At 40.8% G+C, this 18,528-nt stretch overlaps 1 protein-coding gene across 1 annotated transcript in view; it reads left to right on the forward strand.

The window, feature by feature from the left end:
* Positions 1-18,528, forward strand: part of LOC113916178 (collagen alpha-4(VI) chain-like) — a 107,755-nt gene that overhangs the window by 28,665 nt on the left and 60,562 nt on the right. The window contains exons 6-13 of the mRNA XM_027582106.2: positions 1,525-2,154; positions 6,712-7,257; positions 7,604-8,158; positions 11,583-11,917; positions 12,886-12,964; positions 14,520-14,665; positions 14,818-14,910; positions 16,746-16,799. Coding sequence (XP_027437907.2) covers positions 1,525-2,154; positions 6,712-7,257; positions 7,604-8,158; positions 11,583-11,917; positions 12,886-12,964; positions 14,520-14,665; positions 14,818-14,910; positions 16,746-16,799 — 2,438 coding nt within the window. The remainder of the gene's footprint in view (positions 1-1,524; positions 2,155-6,711; positions 7,258-7,603; positions 8,159-11,582; positions 11,918-12,885; positions 12,965-14,519; positions 14,666-14,817; positions 14,911-16,745; positions 16,800-18,528) is intronic.

The raw sequence follows: 18,528 nt of genomic DNA on the forward strand, positions 1-18,528 counted from the left end.
GCAGGGCAACCATCATGGAAAGGGGTCTGTCTGAGACCCCAGTGAGTGAAGAACCAAGTGGGAGGGTGCGGGTATACCAGGGGCTCAGGGCTTCCTGCACAGTGTCATCCCTGCCCTCTGCGCATGTTCCTCTGCTTCAGCCCAGCCTCCTGCCCCAGCCCTGGCACTTTACCTGACCACCCCATGGACACACAGGGCAATCTGCAGCCCTGTCTAGTCCCAGGGCCCTGGGGGCTGCTGACGGCCTCTGGGGGCCTCCCTCGTACTCAGAGGCTAGTAGGCACCTTTGATTGTATCTCTAGAGACTTGGGCGGGCATTTGTAAATAAATGCCTTGTGGCTTTTGGTGCCAACTCTTAAAAAGAAAATCCATACGTGTAAGAGGACCAGCACAGGGCAAACCCATGTTGATCAAGGGTCAACTATAATAACACTTGGTACCACCAACAGGTGAAGGAAGGGAGAAGTCAAGGATGCTTGGAGTTTCTCTAGAAAGTGTTTTAGACTTGGCAAAATCAGGGGCAACACTCACTTTATATCTGGGATTGTTTTTGGTTCTTTATAAAAAAGGGAAATTACAGGACCTCGAGAGGCCAAAGATAAGTCAAAAGGTGATTCTGTTGCCTCTCTAAACTTTATTTAACAGGACACGCTGTCTATACCTTGGCTTCAGCCTTCTGCATATGCGATTTTGGCTCTGTGCTAGGGAGATTTCTGTTTTCATATGTCAAAACAGATTTGGACCTTTTTGGTATGTCGACACAGTGGGTTTCCCTGCATTAGGCACTGTCTTAAATTTGGAGGAAGGTGTCTCCACTCCTCTTGGAAGGGAGTTTAGGCAGGTACAGCTCCATTTTCCCATTTAAGGCAGGTTCAAGTGAAGGTTCTTCATAGCAGAATGAAAAAGCCAGTTAGCCCAATTTGTGGACAAAGATTTTTCATAGGCACTTGCAATATTTCATGTTGCCTCTGTTGAAGTGACATGAGAGTTATTAGAGAAAGATGCACAAGTTAATAGTCACAATTTCTTATTTGCATCTGTACGGAGAGGAAAAATTATTAAATGAAGGAGGTTTTAGGCCTAAATAGAGAATTTGACTCAGTGTTTCCTGAAACTAGAAAAATGAAGAAAAAAAACCAGTCAAGCCTGGCTCAGATGCTTATAATGGACTTTGACGAATTGAAAAAATGATCTTAAAGCCCTTTCTTATGGATATGCATATATTTACGTATTTTGCAAGTGGTGTGAATACTCTTCCCAGTGAAAAATTCTGTGATAAGTATGAAACCTGTATTCTCTGACCATCATGCCAAATACTGGTCATAAAGCCTTCCACTAAATTCTAAAACTCATTAATATAAGTTAGTATGACATATTTATTAGAGTTTATAATACTACATATATTATTACAGTATATAAAAATGTAGCATAATACAACATAAAAATATAGCATAGTACCAAATGAGTATTGTCTTTATTACTCTGTTCTCATGCTAAAGCTTTGCTTTCTGTTTTTGTTTATAGCATGTCCGATGGCTATCCCAACTGATTTGGTCTTTCTCATTGAGGAATTCAGCTGGGACAGGCTATCAAATTTCCAACAAGTTGTCAGCTTCTTAAAGACCACTGTCAGCTCTCTAAATGTTCGTCCAGATGGTGTGAGAATTGGCTTGGTCTTCTACAGTGAGGAACCACGACTGGAGTTTTCCCTGGATGCATTTCAGAACCCAGCCAAAATCTTAGAGTATTTGGACAAAATAACCTACCGGAGAAGAAGTGGAAGGACCAAGACTGGAGCTGCTTTGGATTTCCTAAGGAAAGAGGTTTTCATTGAGGAGAGGGGCAGCCGGTTCAAACATGGTGTGCAGCAGATGGCCGTGGTCATCACGGAAGGCTTCTCCCAAGACCAGTTGTCCAAGCCAGCTTCCCTCCTCCGCAGGGCAGGGGTTACCATCTACGCAGTGGGCACCCACCTTGCCTCAGAGAGTAAGGACCTGGAGAATATAGCATCATATCCTCCTTGGAAGCATGTCATCTCGCTGGAATCCTTTCTGCAACTCTCTGTTGTGGGAAACAAGATTAAGAACCAACTCTGCCCTGAGACCATGGACAAAGGTGTTTTCATTTCTAGGATGGGCCAGGCTCCACAAGAAGGTAGGAGAACTTTTCCAAATCTCATCTTTTTTTTTTTTTTAAATCTTTACTCTGCTTATTCCATATACCTGCCTCCTCTACTCCTTATCCTAGGAAAGATTTTGGAGTCAGTTTATTAAAAAACAAGAACAAAAAACTTATAAAATCTTTATTTTGTTTTGATTCTGAACAGTGCAAAAGAATATGAAGTAAAAAGTGAACATTCCTCCCTCTTCCTATCTTAGCCTTCATCCCTTTTATTAGTTTTTAAAATTTTTTGAGATTTTTTTTAAGATTTTATTTATTTATTTGACAGAGAGATAGAGCCAGAGAGCACAAGCAGAGGAAATGGCAGAGGGAGAGGGAGAAGCAGGCTCTGCACTGAGCAGGAAGCCCAATGCGGGACTTGATCCCAGGATCCTGGGATCATGACCTGAGCCGAAGGCAGATGTTCAACCATCTGAGCCACCCAGGCGCCCAAGAGATTTTTATCTTTAAAAGGATTTATTCATTTGACAGAGACAGAGAGCACAAGCAGGGGGAGTGGCAGGCAGAGGGAGAAGCAGGCTTCCTGCTGAGCAGGGAGCCCGATGTGGGGCTCGATCCTGGGACCCTGGGATCATGACCTGAGCCGAAGGCAGACACTTAACCCACTGAGCCACCCAGGTGCCCCCTTTTTATCAGTTTGATAAAAATATATGTAATTTACAGTAGAAGCCTTAGGGATCGAGGTATAGATTTACTAAATCTTAAGCTCCTTGAAGTAGAAAATTATTTCTAAAAAGATAAGAACATTCTTGAAATCAAAAAAATTTTAACTTAAAATATAAATGAACATTAATCTGCCAGTCTTTTGTGTAGAACCAAAGCTTCTTTGAATATGAGCCCTGCTTATTGGAGTTCTGTATGTTTTCTTCATCACACATCCAACAGTATAGTTTCTATAATTTCTAGTTTCGGTTTCTTTAAAATGGGAAGAAAAGTTAGCTACTTTTGAAACAATCTGAGTATAGAACCCTGATTTTTATGGTCTCAAAAATTCAGTTTTTGTAGTGCTATCTGGCACACCAACAACTTCCTTTAAAACAATTTGCTTTTATTGGGTCTTTTCTAAGCAGTTAACCTGGTTTTCATAGACATAAGAAACCTCTTTTATTCACACTCATACCCTATTGATTTGCACAGTATTTGATTTGTTGTGTAATTGTAGTAACAAAACTTCCATAAATAGGCTGAGCACAAAACCATGTTACTCTTGGTAGGCTTATTCTTTGTTGACCCTACAAATAAAACAGTCAGTTATCTTACCAGCAAAAAAATGAGTTTATTTGGGAATAGGAATAGCGGAGAACTGCAATTCAGGACAGGCAAGCTATAGCAACAACAGTAGGTGAGTCCAACAAACAAAGGAGAGGAATATTATTTTATTGAGAAGGAAGAAATTGGGAGAGATTGTTTCGAATGAAAATCCATCGGAAAAATGCAAGAGCTCAGAGTGATGGCAGTTTCTCATTGGCTGAGTTGCTGGGGTGGTTGATTTCTATTTTTTTTTAATATTTTATTTATTTATTTATTTATTTATTTATTTATTTATTTATTTATTTATTTGAGTGAGAGAATGAGATAAAAAGAGCATGAGAGTGGGGAGGGTCAGAGGGAGAAGCAGACTCCCTGCTCAGCAGGGAGCCCGATGTGGGACTCGATCCCGGGACTCCAGGATGATGACCTGAGCCGAAGGCAGTCGCTTAACCAACTGAGCCACCCAGGCACTCTAGGGTAGTTGATTTCTTGTAGGAGATGCATTATTCATTTTTTTCGTATTGGGGCTATAATTGACTCTTTCCTGCTGAGGATTCTTCTGTTGGGGCCTGAAATGGACAAGTGGTAGGGCATTGGAGTTCCCCTTTTTGCTCTCTGGTCTCATTTTAGAGAAGTTTCCCTTTATTAATTTTCACATCTTCCACTGAGTGAAGCAGAACTGTGTTGTGTTATCTTTGGGGGCTCCCAGGGGGAGGGCACTCAGCGTATTTTGGGAGCATCCCTCATGTGTTACTGATGTGAAGGGAGGAAATCAATTATCTGGTGAGCTGCTTAAGAGGAAGTTGGTTAGAAGAGCTCCTACTGTGTATGCAGTTTCAAAACAACACCAGAGAAAGCATAGCAGTTAAGTATATGCACCTTGGAGTCAAACTGCCTGAATTTTAAATCCCTAATTTTCCACTGACTGGCTATCATAAGTATCTTTGTGTCTGCCTGTTCATTTGTCTATTTTTGTCCACCCATGCTAATATTTCTAAGATTCAAATCAGGATAATAGAAGTTGACTACTTGAAATGTAGATAATTAACTTAAAATTCAAGGCTGTGATTATATCTTCAGGGGAAAAATCACTGAGCCTTTTTTTTAAACAATCATTAAATAATCTTGTAATTTCTTCATTACTTGTGCTGAGGTCTAGAGATTTAAAATATCTAAATAAATTCCCATCTTTCACTTTGGCCTGTATTTTTTGTCCCTTTCTCTTTTCTGAGAATGAGAAACAAAATCATTAATATGAATTTCATTTCCTTGTGCACCCCCTCCCTATAATCTGTAGGGAAGAAGGAGAGAAATGTCCTTTTCTCCTCTAATTCACAGACAGTAAAAGGGCTGAGAGTTGATTTCGTTCCCAGACTGCATGGCAGCTAATATGAAACCTGGAATCAGGAAAATCAGTCCAAAATCTAGAGTGGTTAAAGGTAAATGGAAGTTGGGCAATTTTACCAGAAATCTGTCCTGGATGACCATTAGATCATAATATCTACCATTTATTACTCATCAGCTATGTGTCAGATACTCTGCTCAGCACTTTGTGTATGTAATAGATATGGATGCATAGCAGCCTCCAGGCTGTAAAAATTATTCTGTCTCTCTTCCCTCCTGCCTCAAATTTCCATCTGCCAAGATTGGCATGAATGTGTAGTGCCAGACACTCTGCAGGGCTCTGGGATCCTTTGGACCGTGCAAAGGCCCTGGCCTGCTGTGGAGTTGCTTTGGACCACTGCTGCATGGGGCTGGCTCCAGAGATGCCTCTCCCTGCCCAGTGGTCTTTTTCTCAGACTTGGGCCAGCCATCTACCTGTTATCAGTGGGTGATCGCTTCAGGTAAGGTCTGAATTTTTGCCTTCTTTTTCTATAACTTCCCCCTCGAGTCTCCAAGCATTTAACAAACACTACCAGAGAGGTGGATAACAATTTTCCACACCCTTCCAAGTCACACCCCCTTCCAATGCCTGCCCCGCTAGGGTAGGATTGTCAGATATGATGTGGGATGCCCAGTTACATTTGAACTTTATTCAGATAAACAATAAATACTTTTTAAAGTATAAGTTTGTCCTACGTATCACATAGACCAAGGTCCTCCCAACCGAAAGGCCTGACCAAGGGAGCCCATCTGCCGCCTCAGACTCCTTCCCTTTCAACCAGGAAACATGAAAAGCCTCTTGATTCTTCCCTGGGACAAGGGAGTCTAGAGATTAAAAACACAAGGCTGGACCGCATTTTCTGAGAGGTGCAAGGAGAAAATTATGTGTCTTTTTTTTTTTTTTTTTAGGACTCTGCTATGTGACAATGGGTGATCTTAATCATTAATTTTTAATACTCAGCTCTGCTGTTTTTCTGTGATCTTGTTTCATCCTCACTATAATCTTAATGAGTCAGTGTTAAGATTGCCATTTGACAGGTTAGGAAATAGGCAAAGGGGCAAGCCTGGATACTAAGTGGTTGAGAAAGGATCTATATGTAGAGCCATTTTGCTCTTTGGAGTCTAAGCCTTAATACACAGTGATTCACTTAAGTAAGGCTCATTTAAAACAGAAAGGTTTATATTAAATTAATTAAGTTTCAGAAAGTGTACTCTTTTGCCCATATTTTAAGAAGTCTGACTTGCATGGGAAACAGGAATATTGGAGACTCAGACAACTCCTAGCTTCAAACATGTCCTGATATTTTACTTTAGCTTGTCCTCAACTTCCCCATTTGAGAAATGCCAAGTACTATTTACTTCATGTCTGAAATGCGGTTCGCTGGAAACAGACTCTGAGACAAGGATATGGATGCAAGTGATTTATCTGGGAGGTGCCCCCTGGGGATACTGGTAAGGAAGGGCGTGGAGATTTGAGAAAAGAAAGGAAGGCGGCCAACAGAGGCTGAGGCTGAATTAGTGAGCAGGTAATTGCTGTAGGCATCTGGGGCTCAGTTCTGCTGGGGACTCAGGGAAATTGTGTAGCGTTCACCTCAGAGTTGTCCTACCCAAAGGGCAAGGGAGCTGGGTACGTATCCACTCCTCCCCTCTCAGTCGTTGGTTGGTGGCTGCTTCCAAACTCACTCCCGGGCATTTCGGCGTGCCTGCTGTGTGGCTGATCAGGCTTCTGGTCAAACAATATCCCTCAGCAGAGTCACAGGTGCTTTCAGTAGAAAGCTGTTGGCTCTCAAGGGAATAATGAGAGCTGAGAGCGTATGAGTGGGGTCAGGATGAATAGCTTTGGCTATGTGCTCTCTCACACCCCGTTCTAATGGGTCACTCCTTCTTATTGCCTAGACTGTGTGCACATTGAGAAGGCCGATATTTACTTCCTTGTCGATGGGTCTAGCAGCATCAACCACGATGATTTTCTCGAAATGAAGACGTTCATGAATGAGGCGATAAAGAGGTTCCAAATTGGGCCTGACAAAGTACGGTTTGGAGTCGTTCAGTACTCAGATGGAATTGATATTCAATTTATCCTCAACCAGTATTCCAGTGTGTCAGGACTGAAGGCAGCCATTGATGACATCCAGCAGAAGAAAGGTGGCACCATGACTGGTCAGGCCTTGAGCAGCATGGCTCAGGTCTTTGTGAACACCACTCGCAGTGGTGTGCCTTGGTATCTCATAATCATCACTGACGGTAAATCTGAGGACCCGGTGGCTGATCCTGCAGAGGCATTGAGGAGAGAAGGAGTCATCATTTATGCTATTGGAATAAAAAATGCTAATGTTATGGAACTCAAGGAGATAGCTAAAGACAAGACGTTTTTCACGCCTGAGTTTGATTCCTTGAAGGCCATCCAACAAGATGTGGTACAGGACATCTGCTCCTCAGAGAGTAAGAGTTGTTTCTTTAGTTTCTCTTTCCCTCCAAGTGTATGTATCGAATCTAATTAAATAGGCTTCATTCTCAAAGTGTGGACTCACTGGGGTCCAAAAGTGAATGTTGGACACAGAGTGACTATGACCTGGAATGAAGCAAGCTGGTTAGATTCTATCTTTATCATACAGCTGTGTCTCCTTTGTGCTAGGTCACAGAAAATTTATCTCATTGACTTCCTCTTCCACCCCCTTTAAAAATATTTTCACGTTTGTATATATGCCACCCCGGACTGTCCCTGGGGACTTATAATTAATTGGTTTCAGACTCTGAGTGAATGTTCTGTTCTCCTTTTTGTCCCCAGCCTGTAAGAATAGGCAAGCTGATATTATCTTCCTGATAGACGGTTCGGAATCCATCTCCCCAAAAGACTTTGAAAAGATGAAGGGATTCGTGAAGAGGATGGTGAACCAAGCTGATATTAGTGCTGATGAAATTCAGATTGGCCTTTTGCAGTTCAGCTCAACTCCTCAGGAAGAATTCAGGCTCAACCAATACTCCTCAAAGGCGGACATCCACAGAGCCATCTCAAATGTTCAGCAGATGAATGATGGCACCCGCACTGGGAAAGCCCTGACTTTCACTCTGCCTTTTTTTGACAGTTCAAGAGGAGGGAGACCCAATGTTCATCAGTATTTGATTGTGATCACTGATGGCGTTGCCCAGGATGATGTAGTCATGCCAGCCAAGGCTCTCAGGGACAGAAATATCATTATTTTTGCCATTGGGGTGGGAGAAGCCAAAAATGATCAGCTTTTGCAGATTACTGATGACCCTCAGAAAGTGTACTATGAAGAGAATTTTGAGTCCCTGCAGAACTTGGAGAATAAAATTCTTCTTAAGGTCTGCATTCCGCAAGGTGAGTGACAGAGGGTTTGTTATTTGATCCATGAGCCCATTGTGTAAGTGTCAGGGATGCTGTTGTCTCTCTTAATAAAATAAAACTGATCCTTCTCGCTGGAGGAGGGAGGGAAGGTCACCCTGAGGGGAGGGTTACCCTGAGAGGGCCTGAACCCTGGATGCTGTGGTTCACCTTCCCCTGGGGATTCTTTCAGCTGTTCTCATGGCTGTCACCACTCTGGACTCCAGGGGCCTGAACCTTCTCAGAACCTGTCTCTAGAAAGTCCTTACAACGCTTAGGTTTATTCCGTGTAGATAGAAGAACCAGACTGGAATATGTAAACACAATTTACTGAAGATTTGGGCATACCAGAAGGGAAATAGAAGCAGAGAATGATATCAGGTGCATAGGTGCTCTTAGGAACTAGAACACAGTTTTTTTTTTTTCCTATGTGGCTTTGTACAGAGGCCTCTCTACTTTGTTGCCAGGGAGCTTTCATATGGCTGAGGTCATCCTCAACCCCATTTTATCTCCTCAAGTTTTTATCCTAAACAGTAAAGTCCAGAGACAGGTGGACTTCCTCCCAACAGTCTGCATCTGCTCTTCCACCAAGACTTGCCTTATAGTGAGGAACTGACCTGGAGAATATCTTCAGGGACAACGCTCCCTCTTACCCACAGGGAGTGAGATTCTCCAGCACAATCACAATAGAATCAGAATGGCTAACCTTTAGATGGTCCCTTTTTGTGCCAGGGGCTATTCCAAGGGTTTCCACATATTAAAACACTTAATCTTCACATAACCCTATTAAATAGATACGGTTTCACAGTTGGGGAAACTAAGGCACAACAAAATCAGGTTATTTGGCTCAAGTAAATAGCACAGCTGAGATTTAAACTTGAGGCAATCTGGTTCTAGAGTCTGTGTGCTAGATATTGTTCTACATCGCTTTTTGGTCTAGCATGGTAGAGCATAAGAGGGCCTCTCACACTTTAATATGCATTTGAATAACCTGGAGCTCTTACTGAAATGCAGATTCTGATTCAGTAGGTCAGGGTGGGATTCTGCAATTCTAACAAGCTCCCAGGTGATGCTGATCCCACTGGTACTCAAGTTACACTCTGAGTAGGAGGGTAGTATACTCTAATGTGTAGTATAGCGTAGTGTAGTATAGGACAGTACATTATGATATTGTAAGGCATAATGAAGGGTAGTATAGTATAGAGCAGTTTAATATAGTATGATATAGTATAGAATGTCATAGGATGGCATACAATGGTATAATATGGTATAGCAATACATAGTAAAGTGTAGTATAGTATAATAAAGCATAGTATAGTATGAAATCATATAAAGAAGTGTATAATGAAACCCATAAAGCCCAACATTCCTACACCAACCCCATGTGAAGCAGATACTATTACTATGATACCTAATTCCCAGATGAAAAGCAAGAAAGAGGTAAGAAACGTAGATGGGAAATAATGGGAGCCAGGGTTTGAACTTTCCAGAAGCTTGGTGTTGAAAGCTGGAGCCAGTTTTCTGGAGTATTAAATTAATATTTTTGTTTATACTGTGTAAAGGATACCACTTTGCCATGTCCTTGGTGAATTCAGAAATTAATCAAAAAGAGTGGATGTGTGAATTTATTTTTTAAGTAAGCATGATTGTGGGTTGTCCTGCATTAAGTAGTTCAGATTTTTCAGGAGTCAAAGTCCATTTTTGTTTGTTTGTTTATATGTACCTGGGTATTATTCCAGGCAGGAGAAAAGATACAGGATTCCAGCTTCTCTTTTCAGATTATTTTGTACCACATAGTAAATTAGGATTTACATTCATCTTCAGCTTTGTCTTTTGACTTTTTGATAAAATTAGCTGCATACCTCAATAATGGCTGGAGCCTAATTAATTCCAGAATTCTAGGATCATAAAGCTGAATCATAAAGACCTTAGAGATTACCTGGCAAGGTTCAACCCTCTACATTAACAGGGAAAAAAAATGCTTGCATGTTCTTGCGTTTGCAGAATAAAGCCAGCTGAAAATGTCCCTGGGGGAAAATGTAAATTAGAAATGTTGGAATAATATACCATATTGCAGAAAGGAAATTCCTTTTTTTTTTTCCTGAAATGAGACCTGATGTAGAAATGGGATTGACATCTGTGAAAACTCCTTTTGGTGAATTTCAATTAGAGATTTAAAAGTCAAAACAAAACCAAGATATTTTATATGAAAGGAGGGGAGGAAGGCATTTTCTGTCTTGGCAATTTGGGAAGCATATCTGCCAGCTAGCAGAGAGTGTATTATTTAGGGGATGGAAAACTTATGGCTCAGCCCTGGATCTCAGATCCCTGAGAAACTTTAAGACATAGTATATGACCATTTTCACTGGTAAAGGGTCCAGTATTTATTTACTTTCTTCGAATTTGTTCCCTAAAATCTGCAGTTTTGTGTTTATTGATTCTGAGCCAAATACTCCAGTGTGTGCTGGTCTAAGGAGAAAATGTCCACATGTCTTGGCTTGCCCTGGACAATTGCGAGTTATGCTTGTTGTCCAGAAGTAAATAATAGTGGCCCTTTTATGACTGTTAAGTTACATTTTAAGTCATTTGTCCAGATTCTAATTCAGGTGCATTTGTGACCAACTTTTGCCTCCCCATCGGAATTTTGTGCATGGTCTTATTATTCACCAGTGAGTGGGTCGTTATAGCGTGAAAGATCAGTGGGTTTTCAAATTCTCACAACACTCTTCCAGGAGGGCTTAATAATTTTCAGGTAGAAGAAGCAGAAAATTGGGAGTGGTTGTCAGTCTTGATCTTTTGTAATATGCTCCCCTGAAATAAGGTATATGCAGAGGTGGTGAATAAGAAAAGAAACTTTTGGGGAAGAAGGAAATAGTACAGCATGTGCTGAAAGAGACTCAAGGCTCATTTATATTCCCTTCTTTATTCATTTATTAAACATTTAATGAGCATCTATCTGTGTTAGGTATTGGGAAAGTAAGATGTTGTAATCCCTACTACGAAGGAATCTTTGTTTAGTGGGAGAGAAGTTCAAGTAAAGTAGCATGGACATACAGGGGCATTTAATAAGTCAACTTGAGGACCTGGGGACATGAGTCAGAGCGGGCTTTAGGGAGGGGGCTGGTTCCCTGGAACTGCAACTTGAAGGACATGTATGGGTTAACCAGATTGGGATGGAGGAGAGGGGAAAGGACACTTCAGGTAGAGGGAATAGGCTCCACAGAGGAACAGAGGTATGAAACACTATACGTTGTATCAGTTAGCTTTGCTATCCACCAAATTAAACAAACACTGCCATTGTTTAGCTTCCATTTCTGTGGATTGGCTGGAGATTCTTCTTTCAGGGTTGGCTGATGTCCTCTGGGCTCGGTCATGCATCTATAAATGACTAATTTGATTTTCTTCTCTTCCACCTTCAAAGGATGCGACATAGATTTGTCCGTAGGAGTTGATATTTCCACTTCCACAAGGCAAGCTCAGCAGAAACTTCAAGGGTTACTGCCAGAGGTGATGCAACAGTTGGCCTTGCTTTCCAACATCAGCTGTAGTGCTGCCGGTGGCCTCAACCTGATGTTCCGCTACTTGGTCCCTGGCTCAGATGGCCAGCTTATCTTTGACTCAGGCTTTAAAAAGTATAGTGATGATATTGTTCAGACATTCTTAATTCATCAGACTGCCACGAGCAACTATATGGATGCGGATTTTTTGCAGTCCCTGGGAGATCATGCTATCCATCTGTCTTCTGCTAAAGTGAAGGTAATAAATGTTGAGAACCCATGATATGGCGCCAGTTGCCAGGGTGGGATGGCTAAAGCCTTTGTAACGGGGGCCAATAAACTGTTCTTCACTGGAGATTCTGCATAGAGGAAAACCATAATTTTACTCAGTAAAGACCAGCAAGGGATATGTTTTCATTCCATCAACAAATATTTACTAAGCCCTAGAGGTTCTGGGCTAAATAATGCCAGTAGAGATAAAAGGATAAATCCCTGCCCTCACGTTGCTCACAGTTTAGAGATCCAGATTCTTCCATGGTGCAAATTCACTCCAAAGACAACTTGGAAGATATTAGCTCCTTATGATCACTGATTGTCATGGAGGGTAGGGCCCATTATTTTTCCAGTCAGCACTTTGAACTCTCCTTAGTAACTAGCTAATGGCTTATTAGTGGTCCTCCCTTCCTGGTGCCCAAGAACTACATATGCACTAAAGCCTACAGAAATGAAAAGTTCTTATGTGATGTTTATTAGGAAATGTCATCCCCAAACTTTGCAAGTTACATTTAGTTTTTCCTTCAATCATGCATCCAGTGGATTTATTTCTTAAAATATAGAATTCACTTTTAAATTAAAATTTTCTGTGAGTAAACGTGACACATTTTAATTATTAAAATGCATTAAAATTTTGGTATTTTTGCATTGATAAAGGTGAGTATTGTAAGACCATTTTTGGAAGGTATTTTTAAAGGAACACATTAAGCTGGTTCAAATTCTTTTTTTGGCAGGGGGCCTTGGGGATGTTGAAGTAAAAATGAATGTGTAATAAAGTAACAAATAAATAAATAGGTGAAATGAAACAGGGTGAAAGGCTGGATACAACCAGAAAAGCTAAGCTTATCCTTGCGTTGTTACAAAATGTGCAACTTCCAGCATTAACTTTCCCCTCTCCCCTTCCTCCCCTCCATCCTTGTTCCCCTCCACCCTCCTCTCTCTCATAAACAACAGGTCCTTTTAGTGTTTACGGATGGACTGGATGATAATTTCCAGAGACTGAAGATAACATCTGAGCTTCTCCGCAGCAAAGGTAAGGGCTCGTAGTTTCCCTGGGTGAGCTGTTCTTCCCACAGGGACCGAGATCCTCTTTCAGATTTCCAGATGGCACTGGATTCCATTAAGCCTTCCACAGACTAACCCAGGTGGTTGGAGTTCAGTGCCCACAAGGCTGATGCTTTGTATCAATCAGGGCTGAGAGAACCCAGGGTCCCATATCCCTGACACTGACCAAGGGTCACTCTGACTGAGACAGGACTGACCAGTTACCAGCCTGGCATCTGCTTTTGAGGGTTGAATGTGCAACTCCTACTTCATGATGAATGGGTGCCATTTGCTCTTGCAGGCTACCAAGGGGTCCATACGTCTCTTTTTTCTAAACTCTGGAGTCACCCTCAAGTTGGGTACTGCTTGATACAGATGCTGCAATATATATATAAGTTGGGCTTCGCTTTTTCCACTGCCCTTCCTTCCTCCTATGCTCACCAATCTTCCTCTTTCTTCATCCGCCAAGGGCTGCTACTAGTCTGTGTGGCATCTTTGTGAAATTAGAACAAGATGCCAATGCTCTGGGTGTACGCAACCCTGTGCCTGGGCACCTGGCTTGAAGAGTAGTGTGCTGGCTGGGTTTCAGGGCCCCCCAGCTCCCTCGGCTGGGCAGTGCCCTTGTACAGCTGTGTGCCCTTGCTCTTCTGTTCACATTTTGTGTCATATAAAAGCTCTAAGGCAAACTCAAGATGAATAAGCAGCAACTCAAGCTCCCTGCACCCTTCTCCCTTCTCCGTAGAGTATGTTCAGTATATTCCTCTTAAGATGATGCTTTCCATTGGTTAACAATGTGCTGGAATATTTGCTGTGATAACTTGCTCCCAACTGGATTTACCACATAGGAAGTTTAAAATGTTGGGAATCTTCCGGAAGGGAATTTGAAGTATTTGACAAAAGACAGCAAACTTTGCCTACGTGCTAGATCAGCATTCCATTTCTAGAAATGTATTTTAAGGAATAACTAAGAACATGTAAACAACTTCTAACCACAAGATTGTTAAGTAGCTTGTTTAAAATGGCAAAAAGCTGATGTATGTATGTATGTGTGTGTGTGAATTTCCTGTTCAAAATATTAACAAATATTTATTTTGAAATTCTATGAACGGTGACTTCTAGCCACTTTGAAAAGTGTCCTTGTCCATTTGTTCTCTGTTTTGTGGGCAAATCCACATGATTTTTTAGTGCCTTCATCAGTAGGATGGGCTCATGCTTCAAATCCCAGTGGCTCAAACTAGCAAGAATATATTTATCTTGTGCCTTATGACCATTCATTTGTGTCTCATCCTCATCACTTAAGGACCTAGGCTGAAAGAGGGTCTGTTCCTGTGGCAGGGGACAGGAAATGGGGCAAATTATGCACTGCTCAGAAGATTTCTCTTAGAGAGTGACACGTCACTTCTGCTTTCCTTTCATTGGTCAGAAATGCAGTTTCAGACAAGAAGGACATAGGAAGGGTGGGATGATGCATGAATATCTAGGGGCAGGACAAAGAGCGTTCAAAAGACATGCAAGTAAATCTCCCACTGGCTCGTATTTTGAAGGACTCTCTGGGCTCCTCTTTATTGACCTGGAAGGTGCGCATAAATTAGAAGAGCTCCAGGAGCTAGAATTTGGCAGAGGATTCATATATAATCAACCTCTGAGCATCACACTGCAATCCCTCCCAAGCATCTTACTGAGGCAACTTGTAAGTATTTTTTTCTTTTTAACACCATCCTTCACCAGGTCTATTCATTCTAGTAATTTTAAAAACCCAGAGGGAATTTTGTCTCTTTAGTGTGTAATGTGACACAGGTTAACACATGAAAAAAATCATGTTACATGAGTTCTGCTTTTCAGGACACAATTGTGGAAAGAAGATGCTGCAATGTATATATAAAGTGTTTTGGAGAAGATGGGTACCAGGGTGATGGTGGAAACCCTGGGAGCAAGGTGAGAATTTGTTGGACATGCATGGTGCTGGGAGAGAAATGGTCTTTCAGCACCCACTATATACCAAGCCCTGTGTTCTGTCTTTAACACACCTTTGCTAATTCTACCCTCTAACAAACCTTTGAGGCCAGTGCTACTTTATAGATTGCAATAGAGGCTTAGAGAGGGAGCATTACTTTCCCAAAGTTGCACAGGTACAAAGAGGCATTTTGTGACTTAAGCCCCTGTGTCTACCTGACTCCAAGGCTCATGTTCTGTCTACTATATTATGCTGTCTCCTTACATTTATTTGACAAATAATTTCACAGACAAATTTCACATACTCAACCACTGCACAGAGGTTTTCACTTGTCTACAAAATATTCCCTTATGCACCAGCTTTTTTTTTTCACAATGGTCACTGCCTCTTCCCCTCCAAGCTGACGTTCTATTCTATAGCATTAAACTCTGAGGTAAGATACAATCGCTGACTCACGAGTGGTCACTTTGCATCTCTCCATTAACTCCATGGTGAAGCAATAGCAAAATTACCAGGTCCCACTTTTAAGGGAGAATAAATCTCATTAAAAATGGTCCTCAGTTATGTGGGACATGAGGTGTCCTTCACACATGAACTACAGCTTTATGAGGGGGATCATCGCAAATCCTCATGTAAGGTTGAATCAAACCCATTGGCTTTCCCATCTTTTCCCATTCTCTCTTTGTAAGGCTTTCTGTGAGGTTTTTGGGATGAGCTCTTCCTGACTTTGCAGATCAATCTTGATTTAGAACAGTATAAAGTATATAATGACTTTGTGAGAAAAAGTGAGGTTATGCCTTAGCACTAGCTTTTTTTTCCCCTTGCGTTGTTCTTAAGTATTAGACTGGAGAATCAGGAAATCGAGCTTGGGAACCTCTTGACATGTTTTTTTTGCAACTCAAGGACTTTGCCTCAAAGGCCAAAGATGGAACTGTTTTGAATAATTGACTTCTCTGTTCTTTATGTCTGTAAGAATTCAGTGGTTGGTTGTATTGATGTTCATGTCTTTGTTGATCCCAAAGAGTGTATGGCTCCCATATCTTATTGACCATTTTTAAATTAAATAAACATATCTGGCTATAAATGGCAAGCCAAACTTCCCTGAGAGGAAATGGTTTGTGAGTTTAGTTATCTAAGAAGAAGTAAAAAAGAGAAAGAGAAAGAGATTAGAATAGACTAAACAGCTGAGTCATACAGAAATAAACAACCATTTCTCATAAGTAGCATGGACAGTAACACCTTTGCTTACCGACATTTTGAAAAACAAGGTCAAAGGTCTCTTTAAGAGGAGCAGTGTTCCTTAAACATTTAACTAGAAACTAGTTTTGGTTTGGATTTTCAGAATAAAATGGCTTAAAACGATATTTTGGAAAAATAAAAACAGGTTGACATGCCAACTATTAAGACAAACATTCAAGCTTTCTTTTAAGACAGGCCAAAAATATTTGTTTCTACATGTCCCTATACATTGTGCTCAACATTTAGTTGATTCTCAATAAAATGTCAACTCAGTGAGACAAAGGTATCTATTAGTAACAATTAAAAAATTTTAAATTTATTATTACTATTATTATTTTTAGAGAGAGAGCACAAGTGGGGAGGGGCAGAGGGAGAGAGAGAGAGAATCTCAAGCTTTACTGAGTGCAGAGCCCGATGTGGGGCTCAGTCTCATGATGGTGAGATCATGACCTGAACTGAAATCAAGAGTTAGACGTTTAATGGACTGAGCCACTACTAATAACAATTTTTATTTCATGTAGATTTAAGAAAGTAATTTAGAATCCAAGTTATTTCTTTTGATTTCTTTTTTCCTCAGGGAAAGCCGGGTGCTGATGGATTACCTGGTCATCCTGGTGAAGAAGGTGGACATGTAAGTACTGAATCTTATTTTTTTTTATTTGAAGGAATATGGTAAAATGGGTCAAGTATTAGAAATACTTAACTGCACTTAAGTCATGAAAATTTTTCTCATCTATGCCATTTAAAATGGGTTTAAAATATCTATATAAAAATAACCATTTGTTATAACAAATGTCAGGTGTACAAATTTTGTAAAGATATAGTCTCTAAAAGGTGTTTAATGATGAAGGGTGGTCATTTTAACCTGAATTTGAGGTAACTGAAAATGTGGTCTGTGTCTAATGAGTATGTATGTAATAGTAGTTGTTAATCATGAGCTGAATTGCAGGTACTTTGTTACTATTAACGAGGTAGCTATGTTTGTAAGTAATTTAACAAAATAAATTGAAGAGAACCAAGGCCATTCTTATAACAAGATCCCTCAGATGCCTTCCTGAATGACCAAAAAGGTGATAGAGTTATAGCTACTCACCAAAAGTTTGCTTACAACCCCGGATATATCCCTGGGCACAGGAAAGTTAGCCATCATGTGATTGGCTGTGGGGAAAAATGTATATTATAGAGAGAATTGCCAGCTAAGGGACTGGAATGCAATAGGGCCCATCTTTATTACAACATAAAATATCAAAAGGATTTGTAAATGTCTTGGTTTTCAGTTAATTTTATGTTGTGGAACACCACTTTACCACAGGTGTCTATTTTATTTTATTTATTTATTTGTTTGTTTGTTTGTTTGTTTTTAAATATTTTATTTATTTATTTGAGAGAGAGAGAGAGTGAGAGAGAGAGAGCACATGAGAGGGGGGAGGGTCAGAGGGAGAAGCAGACTCCCCGCCAAGCAGGGAACCCGATGCGGGACTCGATCCCAGGACTCCAGGATCATGACCTGAGCCGAAGGCAGCCGCCCAACCAACTGAGCCACCCAGGCACCCCACAGGTGTCTAGTTTAAAGCTGATATGTATACACCACTGGTTCTCAAACTTTTGGTCTCGGGATATCTTTACACTCTCTAAGATTATTGAGGACATCAAAGCTTCTATTGATATAGTTTCTATCCATTGATATTTACCATGTTAGAAATTAAAATGGAAAGAATTTTATTTTATTTTATTTTTGAGAGAGAGAGAGCGTGCATGAGGGAGGGGTGGGGCAGAGGGAGAGAGACAATCCCAAGCACACTCTGTGCCCAGTGCAGAGCCTAACACCGTGCTCCATCTCATGACCCTGAGATCATGACCTGAGCCAAAATGGAAAGGATTTTGAAATATTTATGTATTTTACTCCCAAATAACAAAAATAAGCCCTTAATATAAATGACACATTCCTTTATGAAAAATAACTATATTTTCCAAAACGAAATAGATGAATTAGAAGAGTGGCATTGTTTTCCATATTTTCAATAGTTGTCTTATTAGAAGATAGCTGGATTCATACGTCCACTTCTGTGTTCAGTCTGTTGTGGTATCACTTGCTTTGTGGTCTCTTAAAAACTCTGCTGTACACTTGGGGGAGAATAAGAGTAAAAAAAGATAATAGCATCTTTGTGTAATTGGGAAAATAGTTTTAATATTCTGAGCACCCCCTCCCAAAGGGCCTTGGGGACCTGGGGGTCCTTGGACCACACTTTTCAAACTGCTGAGATATCCAAGCTTTAATGTTCTCATCGCCCCCTTGGAGTTGAGCATTGTTTTACTGTTCTGAATATTTACGCTGCTGGAACTTGGAAAATCAGCAGAAA

Source organism: Zalophus californianus, chromosome 1 (genome assembly GCF_009762305.2).
Source record: "Zalophus californianus isolate mZalCal1 chromosome 1, mZalCal1.pri.v2, whole genome shotgun sequence".
Taxonomy (NCBI): domain Eukaryota; kingdom Metazoa; phylum Chordata; class Mammalia; order Carnivora; family Otariidae; genus Zalophus; species Zalophus californianus.